This window comes from Chamaea fasciata, unplaced genomic scaffold, assembly GCF_029207755.1.
Source record: "Chamaea fasciata isolate MVZ Bird 193981 ecotype frontalis unplaced genomic scaffold, bChaFas1.0.hap1 SCAF_28, whole genome shotgun sequence".
NCBI classification, from domain to species: domain Eukaryota; kingdom Metazoa; phylum Chordata; class Aves; order Passeriformes; family Sylviidae; genus Chamaea; species Chamaea fasciata.
Genome location: NW_027094113.1, coordinates 5,602,340 through 5,619,499, shown reverse-complemented (window position 1 = coordinate 5,619,499; position 17,160 = coordinate 5,602,340). Strand labels below are relative to the sequence as shown.

The window sequence follows — 17,160 nt, the reverse complement described above, 5'->3', positions numbered from 1 at the left end:
AGGCAATTTTCAACTGCAAACATTTCCAAAAGGTAGAAATTTAATAAAAAAGACTTGTAGTTACATGTACTTTAAAGTGGGAAGAGTAAGTTTTAGTTCTATAGAGTTTATCGAAGTTACTTTAAGACAGAAGCACACCTTGTCTGCTGCATGGTAAAATCTCTCCGCTATCATAGCCTTAGATTTAGGAGCTCAATTTCAAAGCTTTCTCTGTGGGTTTACATTTAAATACGGTACAGTGGCACTTGCAAGAAAGCTTTGAAATTTAGGATGAATACATTACTGACCAGTCTTCATTTCTTGCAAGATCTCATTTTCATTACTCACACCAACACACTTTTTTACTTATTCAGACTATTTCTTACCAACTAGGTGGAAGAAAAAGCAAAGTTTGATGGTATTTTTGAAAGCCTTTTGCCAGTAAATGGTTTACTTTCAGGAGACAAAGTAAAACCAGTACTGATGAATTCAAAGCTACCTCTTGATATCCTCGGAAGGGTAAGTAAGTTGTTTAGATTTAGCTTGTCTCTACTTAGCTTCTTGTAGTTGCAATGTTAAAAATCTAATTTATTAACAGAGATCAGGTTTTGGCTGAGATTTTGCATCATGTGCATGCTATAAAGCGGGAAGATTAAGACTCTGAAGTCTTCCACTCAGAAATAAGAATAGTAATTTCAGCCCTAGAGTAGATTGACTTCATTATCTTTCTGTTCATTTAAGAGCTGGAAATTTGATTTTGGTTGTTTGAAAAAAGAAAAAACTTTCCTGAAGCTTAATAGCTGTTGCAACATTAGATTCTGCTGTTTTGTCATTTTTACAAATAGGAGTTATTAGACGTACCATTAAATCCATCCCCTGTTTGTACAGGAGAATATCTTAAAACATCCTCCTTTATTTGTAGTACAAATTGTCAAGTTGTTTTTTCTTTCATGTGTATTTATAAATACTTCCCAGTTCTGAGTTTAGTGCATCCATTGTATATTTACAAGGGAAACAGACCTTAAAGTATTTTTCTGCCTTCATTAAAAACACGTGCTTCAATGCTTTGCATATTGATATTTCTGAGATTGAGTACATTCTGTGTAAGAGCTCTATCTGTGTTACATACTTTTCAGGAAAAAGTGCCTCTTGCTCTGTATTATCTACAAAATCTAAGTATGATTTGTTTTATTTCTGTAGTTGAGTATTGTGAAGTCTTGAAAGGCTTTGGGTTTTATCTTGTTATTGTCACCATAGAAATTCAGGAAGCTTTTGCCTCTTCCAGAAAAGTTTGTGGACAAGATAAGGCACTGATGAAATAGACGAAAGACTAATCAAGGGGCTTAAGTTTGTCAAGGGTCCAGTGGTTAAGCAGAGTTCTCACAACTGAGTCTCAAGTCTTGACTTTTTGTGCACTTTAGTGTCTCAAGGTCATACTGATGATTAAACAGGGCTATGTTGGAGTTCACAAAGTTTTATATCTCTCTAAATCTTCTGCAAGTTTCATTGACTGTGCCTGATGTAATAATGAACTAAAGCTGATAAATGCTTAAATTCTCTCCAACAGGAAATTCAGTGGGACCAGAGGGAGCTGCACATAGTTTGTAGTAGAAAGCCCTGATCATCTAGGAATGGAATAGGAATTAGAGATGGATTGACCTTTTTACTGAACTTCCATGTGAGGAGTTTGAATGGTCTGCTAGCCCATGCCCTCTGGGCAGTTCGGAAAGCCACCTCTGAATGCTCTTACTTAGTTTGTTGATTCTAATTGCATCATAGAAAGATGAAAAACCTGCCTGTGTTGCAGCCAGAATTTGTTAGAGCCAGTGTTGATTCATGTGGCCAGAAAACTCTAATCCAGTCTGTTTCATCAGAGAATGTTTAGATAGGTAATATAACTAATATGGTCTTCACCAAAATCTGTGAGGAGTCTTTAGAGGGCATGTTAATACGATGAATGCATAAAATGTAACTTGGTCTGCAAATGATTCTTTAATCTTAATTGCTGTAGGTCTGGGATCTCAGTGATATTGATAAAGATGGTCACCTGGACAAGGATGAATTTGCTGTGGTAGGTTGCTTTAAATTCTCAATTCACTGCCTAGTCAGTCTGTCAAAGCAAATAGCTCATTTCTTTCTCAAGAGCTTTGCAGCTTTCTGTGCTACAGTCGGCTATGCTAATCTAAATTGTTCATATGGAGCTATTAAATGACCTTCCTCAAATCCGTCTACTGACTCTTACCTGTGTCAAGATTAAACTTGTTGGAATTACATTCAAAACTAATTGCCCTGGTTTACATCTCTAGTCTTACTGTCTTTGTTTTACTAACATGTAAATGACTGACACAGGAAGATCTTGTTGCTTTTTCTAATAATTATGAATGTTATCTGACTTTTTTGCCTTTGCAGGCAATGCATTTGGTTTATAGAGCTCTTGAAAAAGAGTCAGTTCCTTCACAATTGCCCCCTTCTCTCATACCACCTTCTAAAAGAAAGAAGACATCGGTCTTTCCTGGTGCAGTTCCTGTTCTCCCTGCAAGTCCTCCACCAAAAGACAGCCTCCGTTCTACACCATCCCATGGCAGTGTCAACAGTCTGAACAGCACAGGGAGCTTGTCTCCCAAGCACAGCATCAAACAAGCACAGGTACACGTCTTTCTTATTTTTGTAGTTTTGTATATTTGTAAGCTGTAGGAAAAATAAATCTACTTTTTGATTTCTGTCTCATGTGAGCACTTGTGTTCGGGTGATTTGGGTGGAGAGGGTGAGATGAGAATGGCAAGACTTGGAAGAACATCAGGTGAATTTTAATCAGTGCCCACGAGGTAGGGAATCTTAGGGGGAATTTTCACTTTATGTAGGAAGTGAAACCATAGTAAGGTTTTGTGTATCTGCTTTAATACCAAAGAAATCATTAATCTACTTCTAAATCTCCTGCTATTAGCATGAGGACTTTTTATGCCTAGTTGGTCTGTATTGCCAAAGAATTAATGCTTTTCAGCTGATGAATAGGTGTTTGTCAGTGTTCTTATTCAGATAAAAAGTATGAAGTTAAAACATGCAGTGAAAGTACTTACTTACCAGGCAGACTGGAGTGTGCAAGATGTTCAGCACATCCAACTCTGGATAATGTTATATATACTCAGTGTGCTCATAAAGGCTGTTTCTGTTCTTTTGAAATGCCAAATTTTGTTTTGCAGCCAGCTGTGAATTGGGTGGTACCAATGTCTGAAAAAGTGCGATACGATGAAATTTTCTTAAAAACAGACACAGACATGGATGGGTTTGTGAGTGGCCAAGAAGTAAAGGACATTTTTATGCATTCAGGTCTGTCTCAGAATCTCCTAGCACATATATGGTAAGAATTCCATACTAGCTGGGTTTTTGTAACTTGCTGATCCGGGAACTCAGATTCAGAGTGTGATCCTAACATTAAAAAATGCCAGAAACAAACAAAAAACCCAACTTCTTTTACTTGTCCATGTACTGCAATATGTGGGCTATATGGAAAATTAAGGGAGAAATAAATACTTCCTTTGCTTTTCTGGGAGTAGGGGCCATAGGTCAGTCTGTGAATTGTGACTGTCTTTTGAAGTTCTAGTGCTCTAAATATTTTCTCAGATTAACACTACTGGATTCAGTTAAACGTGTGTAATAAAATACTGCTCTGTTTATGGAAATCTAACTCGAATAAATAAGGTCTGATGAGGATGAACCAAAAGGAAATTACATATATATATATCTATATATATATATCTCACTAAAGGAGAAATAAGATTTTTTGGTAAAGCAGAAATAAGATTTTCTTGTTTGTTAGTATGTGCTATTTCTTACTAGGGCTTTGGCAGACACGAGACAGATGGGAAAGCTCAGCAAAGACCAGTTTGCACTCGCCATGTATCTCATTCAGCAGAAGGTCAGCAAAGGGATTGATCCTCCTCAAGTGTTACCTCCAGATATGATCCCTCCCACAGAGAGGAACACACCCATCCAAGTAAGTCAGCGATTTGTTGTAGATAACACTGAACTTAGATGCTTTAAAAGTAATGGGCTTTGAGTGTGAATTCTGTATGGGGTTTTTTTAATATTATGATAAAGAATCGCCAATGTTTTTTCTTATCTCCTCTTACAAAATTCTTTTAACATTTGAAAATATTACTAATTTTTTAACAACCAAGACAGTAAGTAAAGAAAAATGGAGTAAAATATTCTATAAACCAAGGAGTAATAATGCTGGAAAAAAAATCTAGCATAAAAAATAATCCTTTGTCATACAGAAGGTTGAGTCAGGGAACTCGTGACAGCAAATATTAAAAGCTGGTTGAGCAACCTGTCCCTGACTGTGATCAGCACCAAAATCCTCCTGTGGAAACATAAAATTTTTAAATGGCTAAATGAGGAATGATGACTTCCTAGTTTCTGGGATTCATCCTTTGTAGCATGGCAGGCCACAGCCCTGTGTCCATCACTGCGAATACCACTTTACTGGAGCATCTGATCCTTTGCTGACCCTGCTTTGTTCCTTTCCTCCGCAGCATATCAGTGCATTTCTGAAACTCAATTGAAGAAATACTCCTGTCATGTCACTACATTCACCTTTTATATAAATTGTGTTGTGTTTTTCTTTACTTTTGTTTGCTTTCTCCAACCAAAAGCTTTGGAACTCTAAATATATTTTCATTATTGCTGTTGCTATGATCCTCCTAAGGTTTTTCCTATATCCTTTTCCTGTAGACTCTATCAGGTTACTTGACCCCTGTAGGAACTGAGATCTCGGCACTAACAGAAATGCGGCGTGTGAGTAATTGCACTGTCCAAAGGAATGCACATATCTAATGCATGCTTTTTGTAGCTTCCAAAAAGTTATTATTTCTACACCTTTGCCTGTCTCTGCTCTTGAGTTCTGCGCCACTTGCTCTTGGCATGGTGGTAATGTCACAGCAGTTTGAAGTGCCCAGCACTGGCTGCCAGCCTGGTGATGTTCCTTCCCTTCAACAACTGGACATGTATTGATCTGGCAGGAAGTTCTTGGGACAGGCAGTTCAGTGCTGTTGAAATTATTCCTGGACTAGTTCTCTGCAGCTGTGAGCAGTAAATACATCTTGGTGTGAGAGCTTTAAGTTTCCTGCTATTTTCAGTTAATAGCTTTTTTTTTTTCCATGTAGTATGTGTTTAGCTGAGCATAAGATAAAACAAACTGTATGCTACTGTGAACTTAGTTAAGCAACTCTTATCCTAACCAGTGCAAGCAGCTCATTTTAACTTATTTCATAGTCATGTTGGGTGACACCTGGCTGTGATCCTGTCCAACATTCAGTAGAGTTCTCCCAGCAAATCTGTATCTGGCCTGTACAAAAGCGATTTTTGATTTGCTACGTTGAAGATTTAGTCTGTATTGTTGTTGTTATTTGTGATTACTTAATGGCATATTACCAAAAAAATGATCCCCCAAAAGTGAGGACTTAATTAAATTATTTAAACTGTATATTCACTGTTGTTTCTACAAAAATGTCACATCTTCCTCTGCTGGTCTTGGCTTGTTGGTTGGGTTCTTGTTTGTTTTTTGATATTTAATAAAGCCAAGCTTTCTATGGTTATCACAGCAGTCTCAAATTGAGTGAAGCAAGCAAAATCTGCATTCTTCTTTTTAAAATTTTATATAAAAATTGTTGGTCTCCTGTTTTGTCATACTAGCAAGTGAGTTCAGTGATGCAGGTTTTGCTCAGTTGCAGTGGGTTGATTTTTTTCAAAGAGTTATCCTTTTTATCATAATAGCCAGTTTTGTACCTAATGCTGACATCCTTCCTTAACTTCTGATAGTGATTTTCTAACCTGGAAGGCAGGGGATGCCCTCTGTATCTTCCCTGATCTACACTTGAATGAATGTAGGAACAACCTACTGTAAATGGGATATAATTGCAGAAATTGCCATTAATTTGTGGCAGGGCTCTAGAAGACTGGAATTACAATTTGATTTCATTTAGTCCCCTGTAAACTTTACTATTGACTATAGCAGAACTGAGTTTTAGGTTTTGAATTTTAATTCTACCATAGTCTGCAATTTTCTTGTTGGCATCATGCCTATCCTTTCATTGTTGTGTGTTCAACTGTCCTATCTGTTAAACAGGCACATTAAAAATTCTCCTGTCTCAGGAGTAGAATTGTGTGGCATGTTCCTTGCTTGTTACAGGATAATTCAATGTCTCTCATAGAATTTTGCAAATGCAAATAATGAGGATTTTGTATCCCGCCTCTGTCCTCAGCTTTTGTTAAAGGAAGAGCTTCTGTTACAACTTGACATTTTAATAAATTGTTTCATTCTTTACAGGACAGTGCAAGTTCTGTTGGATCAGGAGAATTTACAGGGGTAAAGGAACTGGATGATATTAGTCAAGAAATTGCACAGCTGCAGAGGTAATAGTTGTGGACTGTTAACAAAATCTTGGTGTAGAATAGCAAAAGAAGTCTATGGTATTGATGTGTCAGTTACTTTTATTTTCTTTTCGTCATTTTGTCGTTATTTGTTGCTGTAATTGGTGATGAATTTCCTAGTGATACCCTACAGGTCTGTCAGTGTCTTCAGATGCTTGATAATGGGCACAGATGGTATTTTTCAAAGAAAAATTGATACATATGCACCTTTTCTCCTTTAAAGTATACATGACAATACAGGCTGGCATTTTTGTCTGTGTGGTGTTTTCAGAATAATATTTAGTTTATTTTTGCATGTGTGTTGTATTATTTAACTAATCACAAATACATGTTCTTGTTTATCTGACAGAGAAAAATATTCTCTGGAGCAGGACATTAGGGAAAAAGAAGAATCAATCAGACAGAAAACCAATGAAGTTCAGGTAAAAACTCTGTTTATCATCAGTAGTTTTCATGTTAATCTAAGTAATATATGGCAATTTAGCATTTTTTCTGTCGTTCTATCATTATTTTTATCATTCTTTCTTTTTTGGGATTTTCCTCTAACTGGCAGAAAAAAATTATTTTACTGTTCTCCATCAGAAATATTTTCATCTGGTGCTGGCTAATGTAAGCATAGTATATGTGAACAGTTTGAAATGTCTTTTTTGTTAGTGTTTAACTAACACTGTAATTTAGGAAATCATTGTTTGGAGAATATTGGTTTTGATAATTAGGATAACTCAATACCATGTGCTCTGTGTCACAGTCCCTTTTCCTTCTTGTGAGCAGTGATTTATTTCCTGATGTCTTACACAAGTTCCTGCAGAAACGAAACAGGCCAATGCAGAGTGCAGCCTGTATAATGTAGAAAATACTCAGAATTTTGTTAAATTCTTTGTCTGTGGCTGATCTTTCCTTAAGACAGCAACTAAATATGAGTTTTAAGTTGTTGAATTTTCTTCAGGAACTGCAAAATGATTTAGATAGGGAAACAAGTAACTTGCAAGAGCTGGAGGCTCAAAAACAAGATGCACAAGACCGCCTGGATGAGATGGACCAGCAGAAAGCCAAACTGAAAGATATGCTGAATGATGTAAGGCAGAAATGCCAGGAAGAAACACAGGTGGTAAGTATGTTAATTCTGGACCTGCTCAAGAGGAGTAAGTCTTCTGTTGAGGGAGATTCTATGTATTTAATGAATAAACTTTCCCTTTCCCTTCCCTTTCCCTCCCTTTCCCTCTATAAACAGCAATTTCCACACAAGTACAGAGGTCCTAGAAAGGATTTTGCTCTCGTTAATACCTTTCATAATGGTCATAAATGAAAGGTTGAACCTGATGATCTCCAGGGGTTCCTTTCTCCAGGAATTGTTGTTCATTTATTGAACAACAACATTTAATTTGTTCATTTGTTGAAACGTTTATTCATCCTAGTAAGGTAGTTGAAAATCAGTAGTCCTAACCCATGAGACAGTCCATGGCAGTGGTGCTGGTTTTGATCACTCTGAATATCATCAGGGTTGAGTTTTCAGGTGGATGCAATTGCTAGTGCAAGTAGGATGTTACCTTAAGGTGGAAACTTACTGTGTAAGGAAGTCACATAAGAAAGTGTATAAGGAAGTTTATAAGCAACTCTGTAATTTTAACTCTTAACAGAGTTAAAAATCAACCTTAAACTACTTGATAAATGTTTGAATGCAACCAAGTTCTGAAGGTGAACATCTAGGAAACAGCTTTTGATTACCTTTATAAGTAGTGGGGTATTTCTCTGATTTAAAATAGTATTTCTTGGTTTTATTGAATGTGCTTTTATCAATGATTTTGTGTAACAGCAGAAGCAGCCGGCATTTCTTCATAATAAGTTATAAATATTTTCCTTAGTAGTTGATAGGTTGCTTTACTGCTTTCTATTAATTATTGTATATTCACAATTTAATAAGTCTCATTTATTCCAAATTTCACTCTGATTTTTCTGCTGTGTTGTTTCAGATTTCGTCACTGAAAATGCAGATTCAGTCTCAGGAATCAGATTTAAAGTTACAGGAAGATGACCTTAATAGAGCAAAAGCAGAGCTGAATCGCCTCCAGCAAGAAGAGACTCAGCTAGAGCAGAGTATCCAGGCTGGAAAAGTGCAGCTTGAAACAATAATCAAATCTTTAAAATCAACCCAGGAAGAAATAAACCAGGTATTCACTGTACTTTATACGATTTTTTGCTTCTTGAAATGCTGAGTTGAAAAATTCTTTTTCAAAGGAGGAAAAAGTCCTGGTTCATGAAATAAGCCTTTTTGACTGGTGTTTAGTCAGTTAATTCCTGGTTTGAGTCAGGAAGCATTCAATTCTGGTGGGGATAAAATGCAACTGTCAGGCTCCAGTGTTTAAGGAGACTATAAGAATGACAGTGTTGTTGAATGTGTAACATGCTAAAGCATTTTTCCTTCTCAGGCGAGAAATAAACTCTCTCAGCTGCAGGAGAGCCATCAGGAAGTGAATAAGAGCATTGAAGAATACAATGAAGCTCTCAATGGGATTCATGGTGGGAGTCTGACAAATTTAGCAGACATGAGTGAAGGCCTTGGGCCGACAGAAAGAAGCAATTATGGAGCTATGGTAAAAAAGACACTGTTGTTCCGTATATTTTACAGTAACTAAGCTTCTGACTTGCACCTAATCTGAAGTATTGTTTAGTTGGTATTTGGCACATGGTCTTGTGGATTTGTAACCTGTCACATGTTCAGTCTCAGGACAGAGGTGGGGCTTTATTTCTGGCTCAGGTGTTTTGTTTCTTCTTGCATGTTGTCCAGTTTACCAAGGTGAAATCTTCTCTTGCTGTAAATTTCCCTTTGTCATGTATTTCCTTCTTACTTCCAAAAGAAGCTCTACAAATTTCTGCTTTACAGTGAGCTATATTTATTACATATCTCACGTTCCCTTTCCAAAAGGATTGTTCTCTTTTGCTTAAATAATTCCTGCATCATCTTTTTCATTTATTATATTCTTATTTAATCAGCATTTTTTCCCAAATTATAAAATCTTTCAAGTTCTTAAACATTTTTGTTAATGTTTATTTGGGTATTAAATAATCCTCTAAATCACAAGAACTTTCTTTTGTTTTTTAAGCCTATTGTCTTAAATAAGACAAGATAAAAGTTGCATACTTGCTTGATTCTGCTTGCACATCTACGTGGCCCTTCCTCATTATGGAAACATGTTTACCCTTGTAAGCACCGTATTTGCTATGGGTTTAGTATGACGTTAAATGTGTGTTAGTAAATATTTACCAGGCATTGCTGCCTTTATGCATTACTTTACACTTGCTCTGTAAAAACAAACTTCTCAAAAGAAGAACAGTGTAGATAAAAAAGAGCAGTACATTGAGAAACAGGTACTTAAAGGTCTTAAAACACTTTACTGCTTAGTTTCTGTGCTTGCATGACTTGCATAAATATATTTCATTTCCAGTGAAAACTTTCAGATGTTTCACTTACTTGCAAAACCTAGGAACCACTTACTGGCAGAAAACAGCAGTCTGTTCATAGCACTTTTTTTAAACCATTGTGCCACTTTCCTGTTTCTCAATTCTTCTTTCCTCTTCCTTCTCTCCCCGCCTCCCTCCCCCCGTTCTGAGAAGTATTAATTCGGATGTTTTCATTTGCGTCTTATAAAGGGAGGAAAGAAATCCAGTCTCTTTCTGGTGTTGGGGACAGTGTCAGTGGGTAGTTGCTTCTGGATATTCCTTATGTTGGGATGGAATGGCTCTCATTGTCCCTGGAATTCTGCCGTTCAGGTGCTGTCTGCCCTTGCGGCGTCATCAGAGACCTCCAAACCAGACCCGAGCCAGGGATATCGTGCAGATGAATGTTACGAAGAGGTTTAATAACTTCAGTTTGCTGCTTGTTCATGCAGGGTGTTTTCTGCAACTTGACAAACATAGATTTGGCCTCTGCTGAGAACCTCTTGTCATGAAAATGTTGGGGTGACTCTTCAAGCATGAAGTGCCTTATCATGGGAAATCAGTATTTGGAGCTTTAAGCCCAAAGATGAGTTAACAAGAAGCAATCTAGTACCTGACTTCTCAGTAGTAATTTGTTGTATTTGTAGTTCACAGATTATTTATGTATCCTTTCCTTTTAAATAAGTGTCTTACCTGAAGCTGAGCTGTAATAGGGGGAAGAATTTTTTGATAATGTGATGTTTGGGGTTGGTTTGCTTTTGTTATTTAAGTATTTGAGAGTTGAATATATTAATATGGGCAACACTTTAACATTTAATTGCTGTATGTACTGTTATCTTTTGGCGCTCTGTGTAGCCTTGGGGTACACATTTCCTTCTGCTGTGTAATTACTTCTGCTTAGAAGTCACATATTCAGAAAGTTCTTTAGGAAGTTATTTTAAAGACTGTTAAACAGGAACCAAGACAACATACAATTTCTGCTAAATGGGTAACTGGGCATTTTTATCATGACAAGCTGCTGTGATGTTTTTCATCTTAATTTTTAGGATGATCCATTTAAGAATAAAGCCTTGATGTTTACCAATAATACCCAAGAATTGCATGCAGACCCATTCCAGTCAGAAGATCCTTTCAAATCTGATCCATTTAAGGGAGCAGACCCCTTCAAAGGCAGTAAGTGACAAGTGCTTATCTAAGACTTTGAAGACCAATTGTCGAGTAAATTATATTTTAACTAACTTTTATCATCTTGTTAAACAGTAGATAAAACAAATTGTTTTTCTCTTCTGCATAGGTGACCCATTCCAGCATGATCCTTTTGCAGAACAACCACCTGCTCCAGCAGGTAATAGCCCTTTTTTAATGACAGGTGTGGTATAAACAATTTGTAGCCAAACGCGAAGGAAGCATTAAGATTTTCCTGGCTTCGGATTTTTGGCTTGCATCTGGGAACATAAAAACCCGACAGGGTGTGCATTCAGAATCAATACGGTGAATGAGAAATGTGTAACTCTTTAATAAATCTGAAAGCTTCAAATAAACATGTACTTGTTCAAACTTAGTAAATACCCTCTGTAGAAGGGTCTCTGGAAGTATATCAGATTTACCGAAACACTTTGTGTTTGTGTAAGAAAAATTATATCAGTGAGTGTGAGGTCAAATAGAGAATGTTCTTTATAGATGCACTAGTGCTACATTCTGTTTACCTTTTCATGCTCCTTCTAGATCCCTTTGGAGGAGATCCGTTTAAGGAAAGTGACCCATTTCGTAGTTCTGCCCCTGAGGATTTCTTCAAGAAACAGGTGAAGAGTGACCCATTTACCTCAGATCCATTCACAAAAACCCCCACTTTACCCTCAAAGGTCAGTAATTTTTTAATCTACACTTACTAGATTTCTTTACTATTGTCAGGCTTATTGTGTGAAAGCTAAAAGGAGTGAAATAATACAAAACATTTTTTTCCTAACTGATGAAATATTTTTGATTATATTCTTAAAATGCAAGTATGGATTGTTAAGGCAATCAGCAGTGTTCTCTCTGGTTCCATGATAATGAGGTACACATTCACCGTGAAGGTACTGTTAGGTGGATATTTTTTCTCTCTGTTGGGAGTTTCAAACCAGCAGCACCCACTCATTCCCACCATTCCCTCCATCCCATAGATTTGTGCAGTCACCTAGTGAATGGGATGGAGGAACTGCTCTGGCTAAAGGATTCCTGAGCCCTCAGCAGATGCTGGATCCAGCACAGCGGAGGGACTACACAGGACACGCTTGTTAGAGCCATAGCCGCAGTTCTAAGCTGTCCTGATGTACACGTGTGTGCTTGCTTAGTGGGAGTATGAATTTTTTGGGGTTTGTTTTTATTAGTATTTTCCTCACTCCTACGCAATTCATTGAGTGTTACTACCCAAGACCAGTTTCAGTCAGTGGGAAGTTAGTTCATCTTGCAGTATAGGATTGTACTTAAATAAAAGCCAACTTGTCAGACTGAAGAGCAACTGTAAAAACCATTAGTTTAAAAAGAAGCAGTATACAGGCTCTCTGAATTAATAATAATATAAATGCATGACCTGAATATTCTGTCTCTGACTGAACACTTATTGGTGTATTTTTGTATTTTGCCCTGGTAACTAATGTTGCATATATTTTAGTGGGATGCTCTTCTCACTTGTAGGTACCTGGTGTTATGTTCATGGCTGTCTCTAACCAAATGCACTAAATGTACATTTCATACGATCAGTTGATTTTATCCTCCTCTCTCTGCTGAATAGAGGGTTCTGAAATTGGAAACTCTTTGTCTTAAAGCAAGAGATTTTGATAGGCACAAAGAGGTATGTGCACAGTCCAGCAGAAAAATAATTATGTGTATCTGTTCTTCTTTAGTCTGACCCTTTTGAAAGCACTGATCCTTTTACGTCTTCCAATATGTCTTCAAAAGGTCCAGGTAAGAAGTAGACATTTTCATGTGAAGGTGTCTTAGGTGGTATCTTTTTGTGAAAGGAGAATCAAATATTGGAGTTGAGAATAAAGAGTCTTGTGAGCCGTTGGCAAAAAGCATCATGGTCTTGTTACAGTTCATGAAGACTGTCTTTGTGGCACTATATATGTCACTTTTTTCTTGCATTTTCCCTCGAAACAACTGGTAGAAAAACTATTGTTTTGTGGAATTCTCTTTTAGCATCTCATGGCAGGTCAAAATGCAGGTGTGTTTTAATGTTTTGTGTTTCACTGGCACCATCAAGCATTCCTTGTAATTCATAAGTATTATTCAAAAATAACGTTTTTTTCCTGCATATCTGTTCCAGATCCATTTGGAACACTGGATCCATTTGGAAGTGGTGCTTTCAGTGGTGGAGAAGGATTTGCAGACTTCAGTCAGATGTCAAAGGTAAAGGTTAAAAGGAAAGCAACTGTCCTTTAAAAAATGTATGTACAGACACTTTTTTAAAGAGTATGATATGATTGTAACTTTTCAGCTAACAATCTGGTTTTGTTAATTTTTTTTTCTCAATCAGCCTCACCAGTAACATAGCAAAGAATTTTCCAATCATGCCAGATACGGCAAAGCCTTACTAAGACTGGTAGATTCAGTAGGGATAAATAAAATTCTCACAAATATTTTCAAATACCAGATCAGGGAAAGAAATTAACTCGTAGTTCTAACTTGTAAGAAGAGTTAGTTGTTGTGGATATTAATGTATTTCAGTGTCCAGCCTTTGTCTAAGTCCTGGAATTTGTGTCTTGGTTACTTTGTAGTAAGTATCCCGACTGGTTTCTAAACTTACCATAAAATCATTAAGGTTGGATAAGGCCTCTAAGATTGAGTCCAACTATTCATGAAACACTACACTACTAAATGTATATAAACTAACCTTACTCCACTCTTAACAGTCATTCAGACTCTCCCATGTTTTAAATGTGCAATTTCTGTTCATTTTAAGTGGAAGATGAAGAAAAAGGTTCAGGACACACATGAAAAAAATTAATCATGGTCTGCTGTTACTTTCCTGAGGTGGAGTTCGGAATTACAGTTAATATCAGTGCCCAACTCCTTATATTAGTTCTACAGTAACGCTTGAACACAGTAGAATAAATGTTAAAAAGAAAATACATTATCGTTTTACTTTCACTACTTACATTTCTTGGTGGTGTTTTTTTTTTTTCTTCCCTAACTTTGACTATTCTGGGGAGGGTTTTAGCTCTCCGCTAGATGGCAACAGGCTTTACCGATAGACATGGCTGGCTTGAGGTAGAAATTTTAGCCAAGGCTTGACTGCAATTTTCACCTTTGCTTACAAAATTCCTCTTTCTTCATTTCACAATGATAAATTTCCCTGCGTGGCATAATACTTGTGCGCTTCTAAATCAATCCTTTAGAAAACCTTAATCAGTCCTTTAGAAAAGCCGTCTGATTATAGGAATATTTAAACATACGGTTTTGGCTATTCCCTAAGGTTTTGCTAAAAAGTCAAATACCTGTGTGTAACTTCAGAAAAGCTTGCAATAAGGTTATACCTTCTGCAGTGTGCCGTGTTTTTCCAGGTTCTGTTTATCTGAGTGAAGGTCAGGCTGTGGTATGACTTCATTGCCAAATAGTAAAAAGTAGAGTTTTACTTCCTTTTATTTTCTCATCAGCTTTTTTGCTAGGACTAAAAGTTCTAGAAGTACTTAAGTGATTAAGAGCGTAACGTGTTCTGAATGTTAATGGAATCTTAGCACCTCTGTCACTGGGCATTAGCCTCCTACACCACTGACAATTCTGCACATCTGCCCTCAGGTTTTGAATTTAATGCTTTTACTTGACTTAACCTCTAGCTTCATGAAAACACAGGTATTCTACAGTGTGCTTACATCCCTTTTCTTTTCTTTTTCCTCGTGTAGTCAGTAGCTTCAGACCCCTTTGCCTCCTCTTTTGGAGGGGCAGGATTTGCAGATGACCCTTTCAAAAGCAAATCAGACACACCAGCGTTACCACCGAAGAAAAATGTCCCTCCACGACCCAAGCCACCCAGTGGTAAGGGGGTTTTCTTCTTTTAAAAGCTCCTTCTTTCAATTTACAGTGTATTGCTGGATATAAGAACAAGTTGACAGTCTACTATCTATCTTTTATTTCAACCGTGGAGGAAGATACAAAGTTATCAGTGAATTGGCAAAATTATCAGTAAACCAGACTGAAACTCTTCAAACTGCAAAACATGATGAGAGAGTGCTATGACAGATCTGTAAAACCACATATGGCAGGAAAAAACAGGGGGAAAACCCCTGTGTTTTCTAAGTAGGCAATACATAAGATTACATTGGTGGCATCTTTAAAATAAAGAAGTTTGTTATTACATGGTGATCTAAATTTAGGATTTATTTCTATATTTGACAGACAACGTGGTGAATGCAAAAAAAGTTTAAATTGTCTTAAAAAACATCTAGATAATTCTCAGAAGAAACAGAGGCAATGGGGTGTCCCAAAAGCCAAAATAATGGCTCTAGCTCCTTTGTAGCTGAGTGGCAAGGCAGTCTGACTATGGCTGCATCTTTGTCTTGTTTTGATGTTCTTCCTGAGGCGTCTGCCACTAGATACTAACAAGGACAGGCTACATGGTTAGACAGACCTGTCCTGGTCTGTCTGTTCCTGGTAGGATCATTCTTGCATTTGTGCATTACTGTATGAAGTAAACAGAAAACACTTTCTGAATATATATCGCTTTGTTCCTGCTTCAAGTCCATTATTTCTGAAAATCTGGGAGGTATATAAATCTCGTGAATTGAAAATAAGATCTCTCTTAGTGGAGCTTTAATTTCTGTTCCCCCTGGAGTTGTTTTCAAGATATTCAGCTACCAGTGAAGCTGTTTAAAGAACCGAAGCCATGTAGTTTCAAGTCTTCTTTTAACAACAGTGGTAGAGTTCAGTTGATATTAAGAGGGAACTTTCAGTTGGCTCAAAAAACCAACAAAAGCTGGATTCTGCTTATGAATAGGCGCAGAAATTTGCACTAAACACATCAAACTCCTTGGATAATGTGGCAAGTGCTTACTTATTACCAAGGTATCCTTAAAGTCATTACCTATCCCCTAAATTGATCCAAGATAGGAAAGATACCGTTTCACACAGTAGACTTACAAGGGGACCATTGCAGCAGCATTAGTTTGTTCCTGTTGCTGTGATTTTATTGCTTAAGAGATGATGGTGTACCCTAAAACCTTGAAAGCAACAAATTAGAGGGTTTTTGTAGGTGAGTATTGATGCAAACTTGTCAGGAAATGCTCTAGGATTGTGAAAAAGCCCCTGAAGCAGTTTGTTCCAAGTTTACTTTATGTACTTTCTACTACTGAGGTACTAAAGAGCTTTCAGTAATTAACCCTCCCCCATAGTATGTCATGTTGACAAATATCAATCACTAGTACAGACATGAGTAAAAGGAGAAATAGAAAAGCTGAGGCGAATCTTATTTGACACAGTTATTTTTCTTTATTTGGTTTTCAAGGAAAGAATGCAAGTGGCCATCTTTGAAAAAATGTCTACGTACAATATTTTAGTGATAACAGGGCCTATATAAACTTGGATGATTCAAATAAGTGCTAAATACACCCATGTATTCTCTTACATGTGGTTTATTTCTCTTCCTTGTTAGAAACATGATTACTCTTAGCAAATGCAGTGTAATAGTAGCAGCAAAGGTGAGTACTGACTCATCTATATGAGGGATTTTGGATTTCTGTGCCCTCATTCTCTCTCAGTACATATTGAGGAATTTGGTGAATATTCAGCTTTATTAATATGTTTTTAATTTAGACATGTGCACTCACCCTTTAATCAGTTGGTTTAAAATGGTTTAAGTGTGTCTCTTCCCCCCTTTTAGGGAGATACAATATTTGTGAAGTTCTGCTGCTGTACCAAAAGCAAATGTTGTTATGATAAAATAGACTAAGGAGGAAACAACAGGGTTTTTTTAAAACAAATGAACCTCGTGTGCTTATGCAGTTCTACTCCTCCCTTCCTTCCACAGCTAAGGCAATCTTCAGTGGTTACTTAAAGCATGAGAAATTATATAGTAATATAGTGCGATTGTAGCAAGAGATAAAGGCATAAAATGTGTGTTAGAATGGGCTCAGCAAACAAACAACAGACAAGAAACTTCCGTTGTTTCTTACCTTTCTTATTGGTCTGTTTAATTAAAAAACAAGTAAGTGATAAAGATCTTGCTGAAGGATGAATAAATGCTAGTTATTACCAGAGAAACCTGTAATTTGCCTTTCTGCTCCATACTCTTTTTAGTAAAACTGTACTTTCAGTTGGGGTCGGGGGAGGGTTTAATAT

The 17,160-nt window shown here is 36.9% G+C and overlaps 1 protein-coding gene across 5 annotated transcripts in view; it reads left to right on the top strand.

Annotated features, from left to right (window-relative positions):
- Positions 1 to 17,160, top strand: part of EPS15L1 (epidermal growth factor receptor pathway substrate 15 like 1) — a 45,138-nt gene that overhangs the window by 7,060 nt on the left and 20,918 nt on the right. For 2 of the 5 annotated variants that reach the window (XM_066205477.1, XM_066205481.1), the window contains exons 7-23: positions 373 to 498; positions 1,991 to 2,050; positions 2,389 to 2,625; positions 3,180 to 3,337; positions 3,817 to 3,973; positions 4,714 to 4,776; positions 6,308 to 6,393; positions 6,761 to 6,833; positions 7,358 to 7,519; positions 8,382 to 8,579; positions 8,838 to 9,002; positions 10,893 to 11,019; positions 11,141 to 11,191; positions 11,572 to 11,708; positions 12,732 to 12,792; positions 13,154 to 13,236; positions 14,730 to 14,862. In XM_066205477.1, coding sequence (XP_066061574.1) covers positions 373 to 498; positions 1,991 to 2,050; positions 2,389 to 2,625; positions 3,180 to 3,337; positions 3,817 to 3,973; positions 4,714 to 4,776; positions 6,308 to 6,393; positions 6,761 to 6,833; positions 7,358 to 7,519; positions 8,382 to 8,579; positions 8,838 to 9,002; positions 10,893 to 11,019; positions 11,141 to 11,191; positions 11,572 to 11,708; positions 12,732 to 12,792; positions 13,154 to 13,236; positions 14,730 to 14,862 — 2,077 coding nt within the window. The remainder of the gene's footprint in view (positions 1 to 372; positions 499 to 1,990; positions 2,051 to 2,388; positions 2,626 to 3,179; positions 3,338 to 3,816; positions 3,974 to 4,713; positions 4,777 to 6,307; positions 6,394 to 6,760; positions 6,834 to 7,357; positions 7,520 to 8,381; positions 8,580 to 8,837; positions 9,003 to 10,892; positions 11,020 to 11,140; positions 11,192 to 11,571; positions 11,709 to 12,731; positions 12,793 to 13,153; positions 13,237 to 14,729; positions 14,863 to 17,160) is intronic. The other 3 variants (XM_066205478.1, XM_066205479.1, XM_066205482.1) reach the window with 3 other exon arrangements.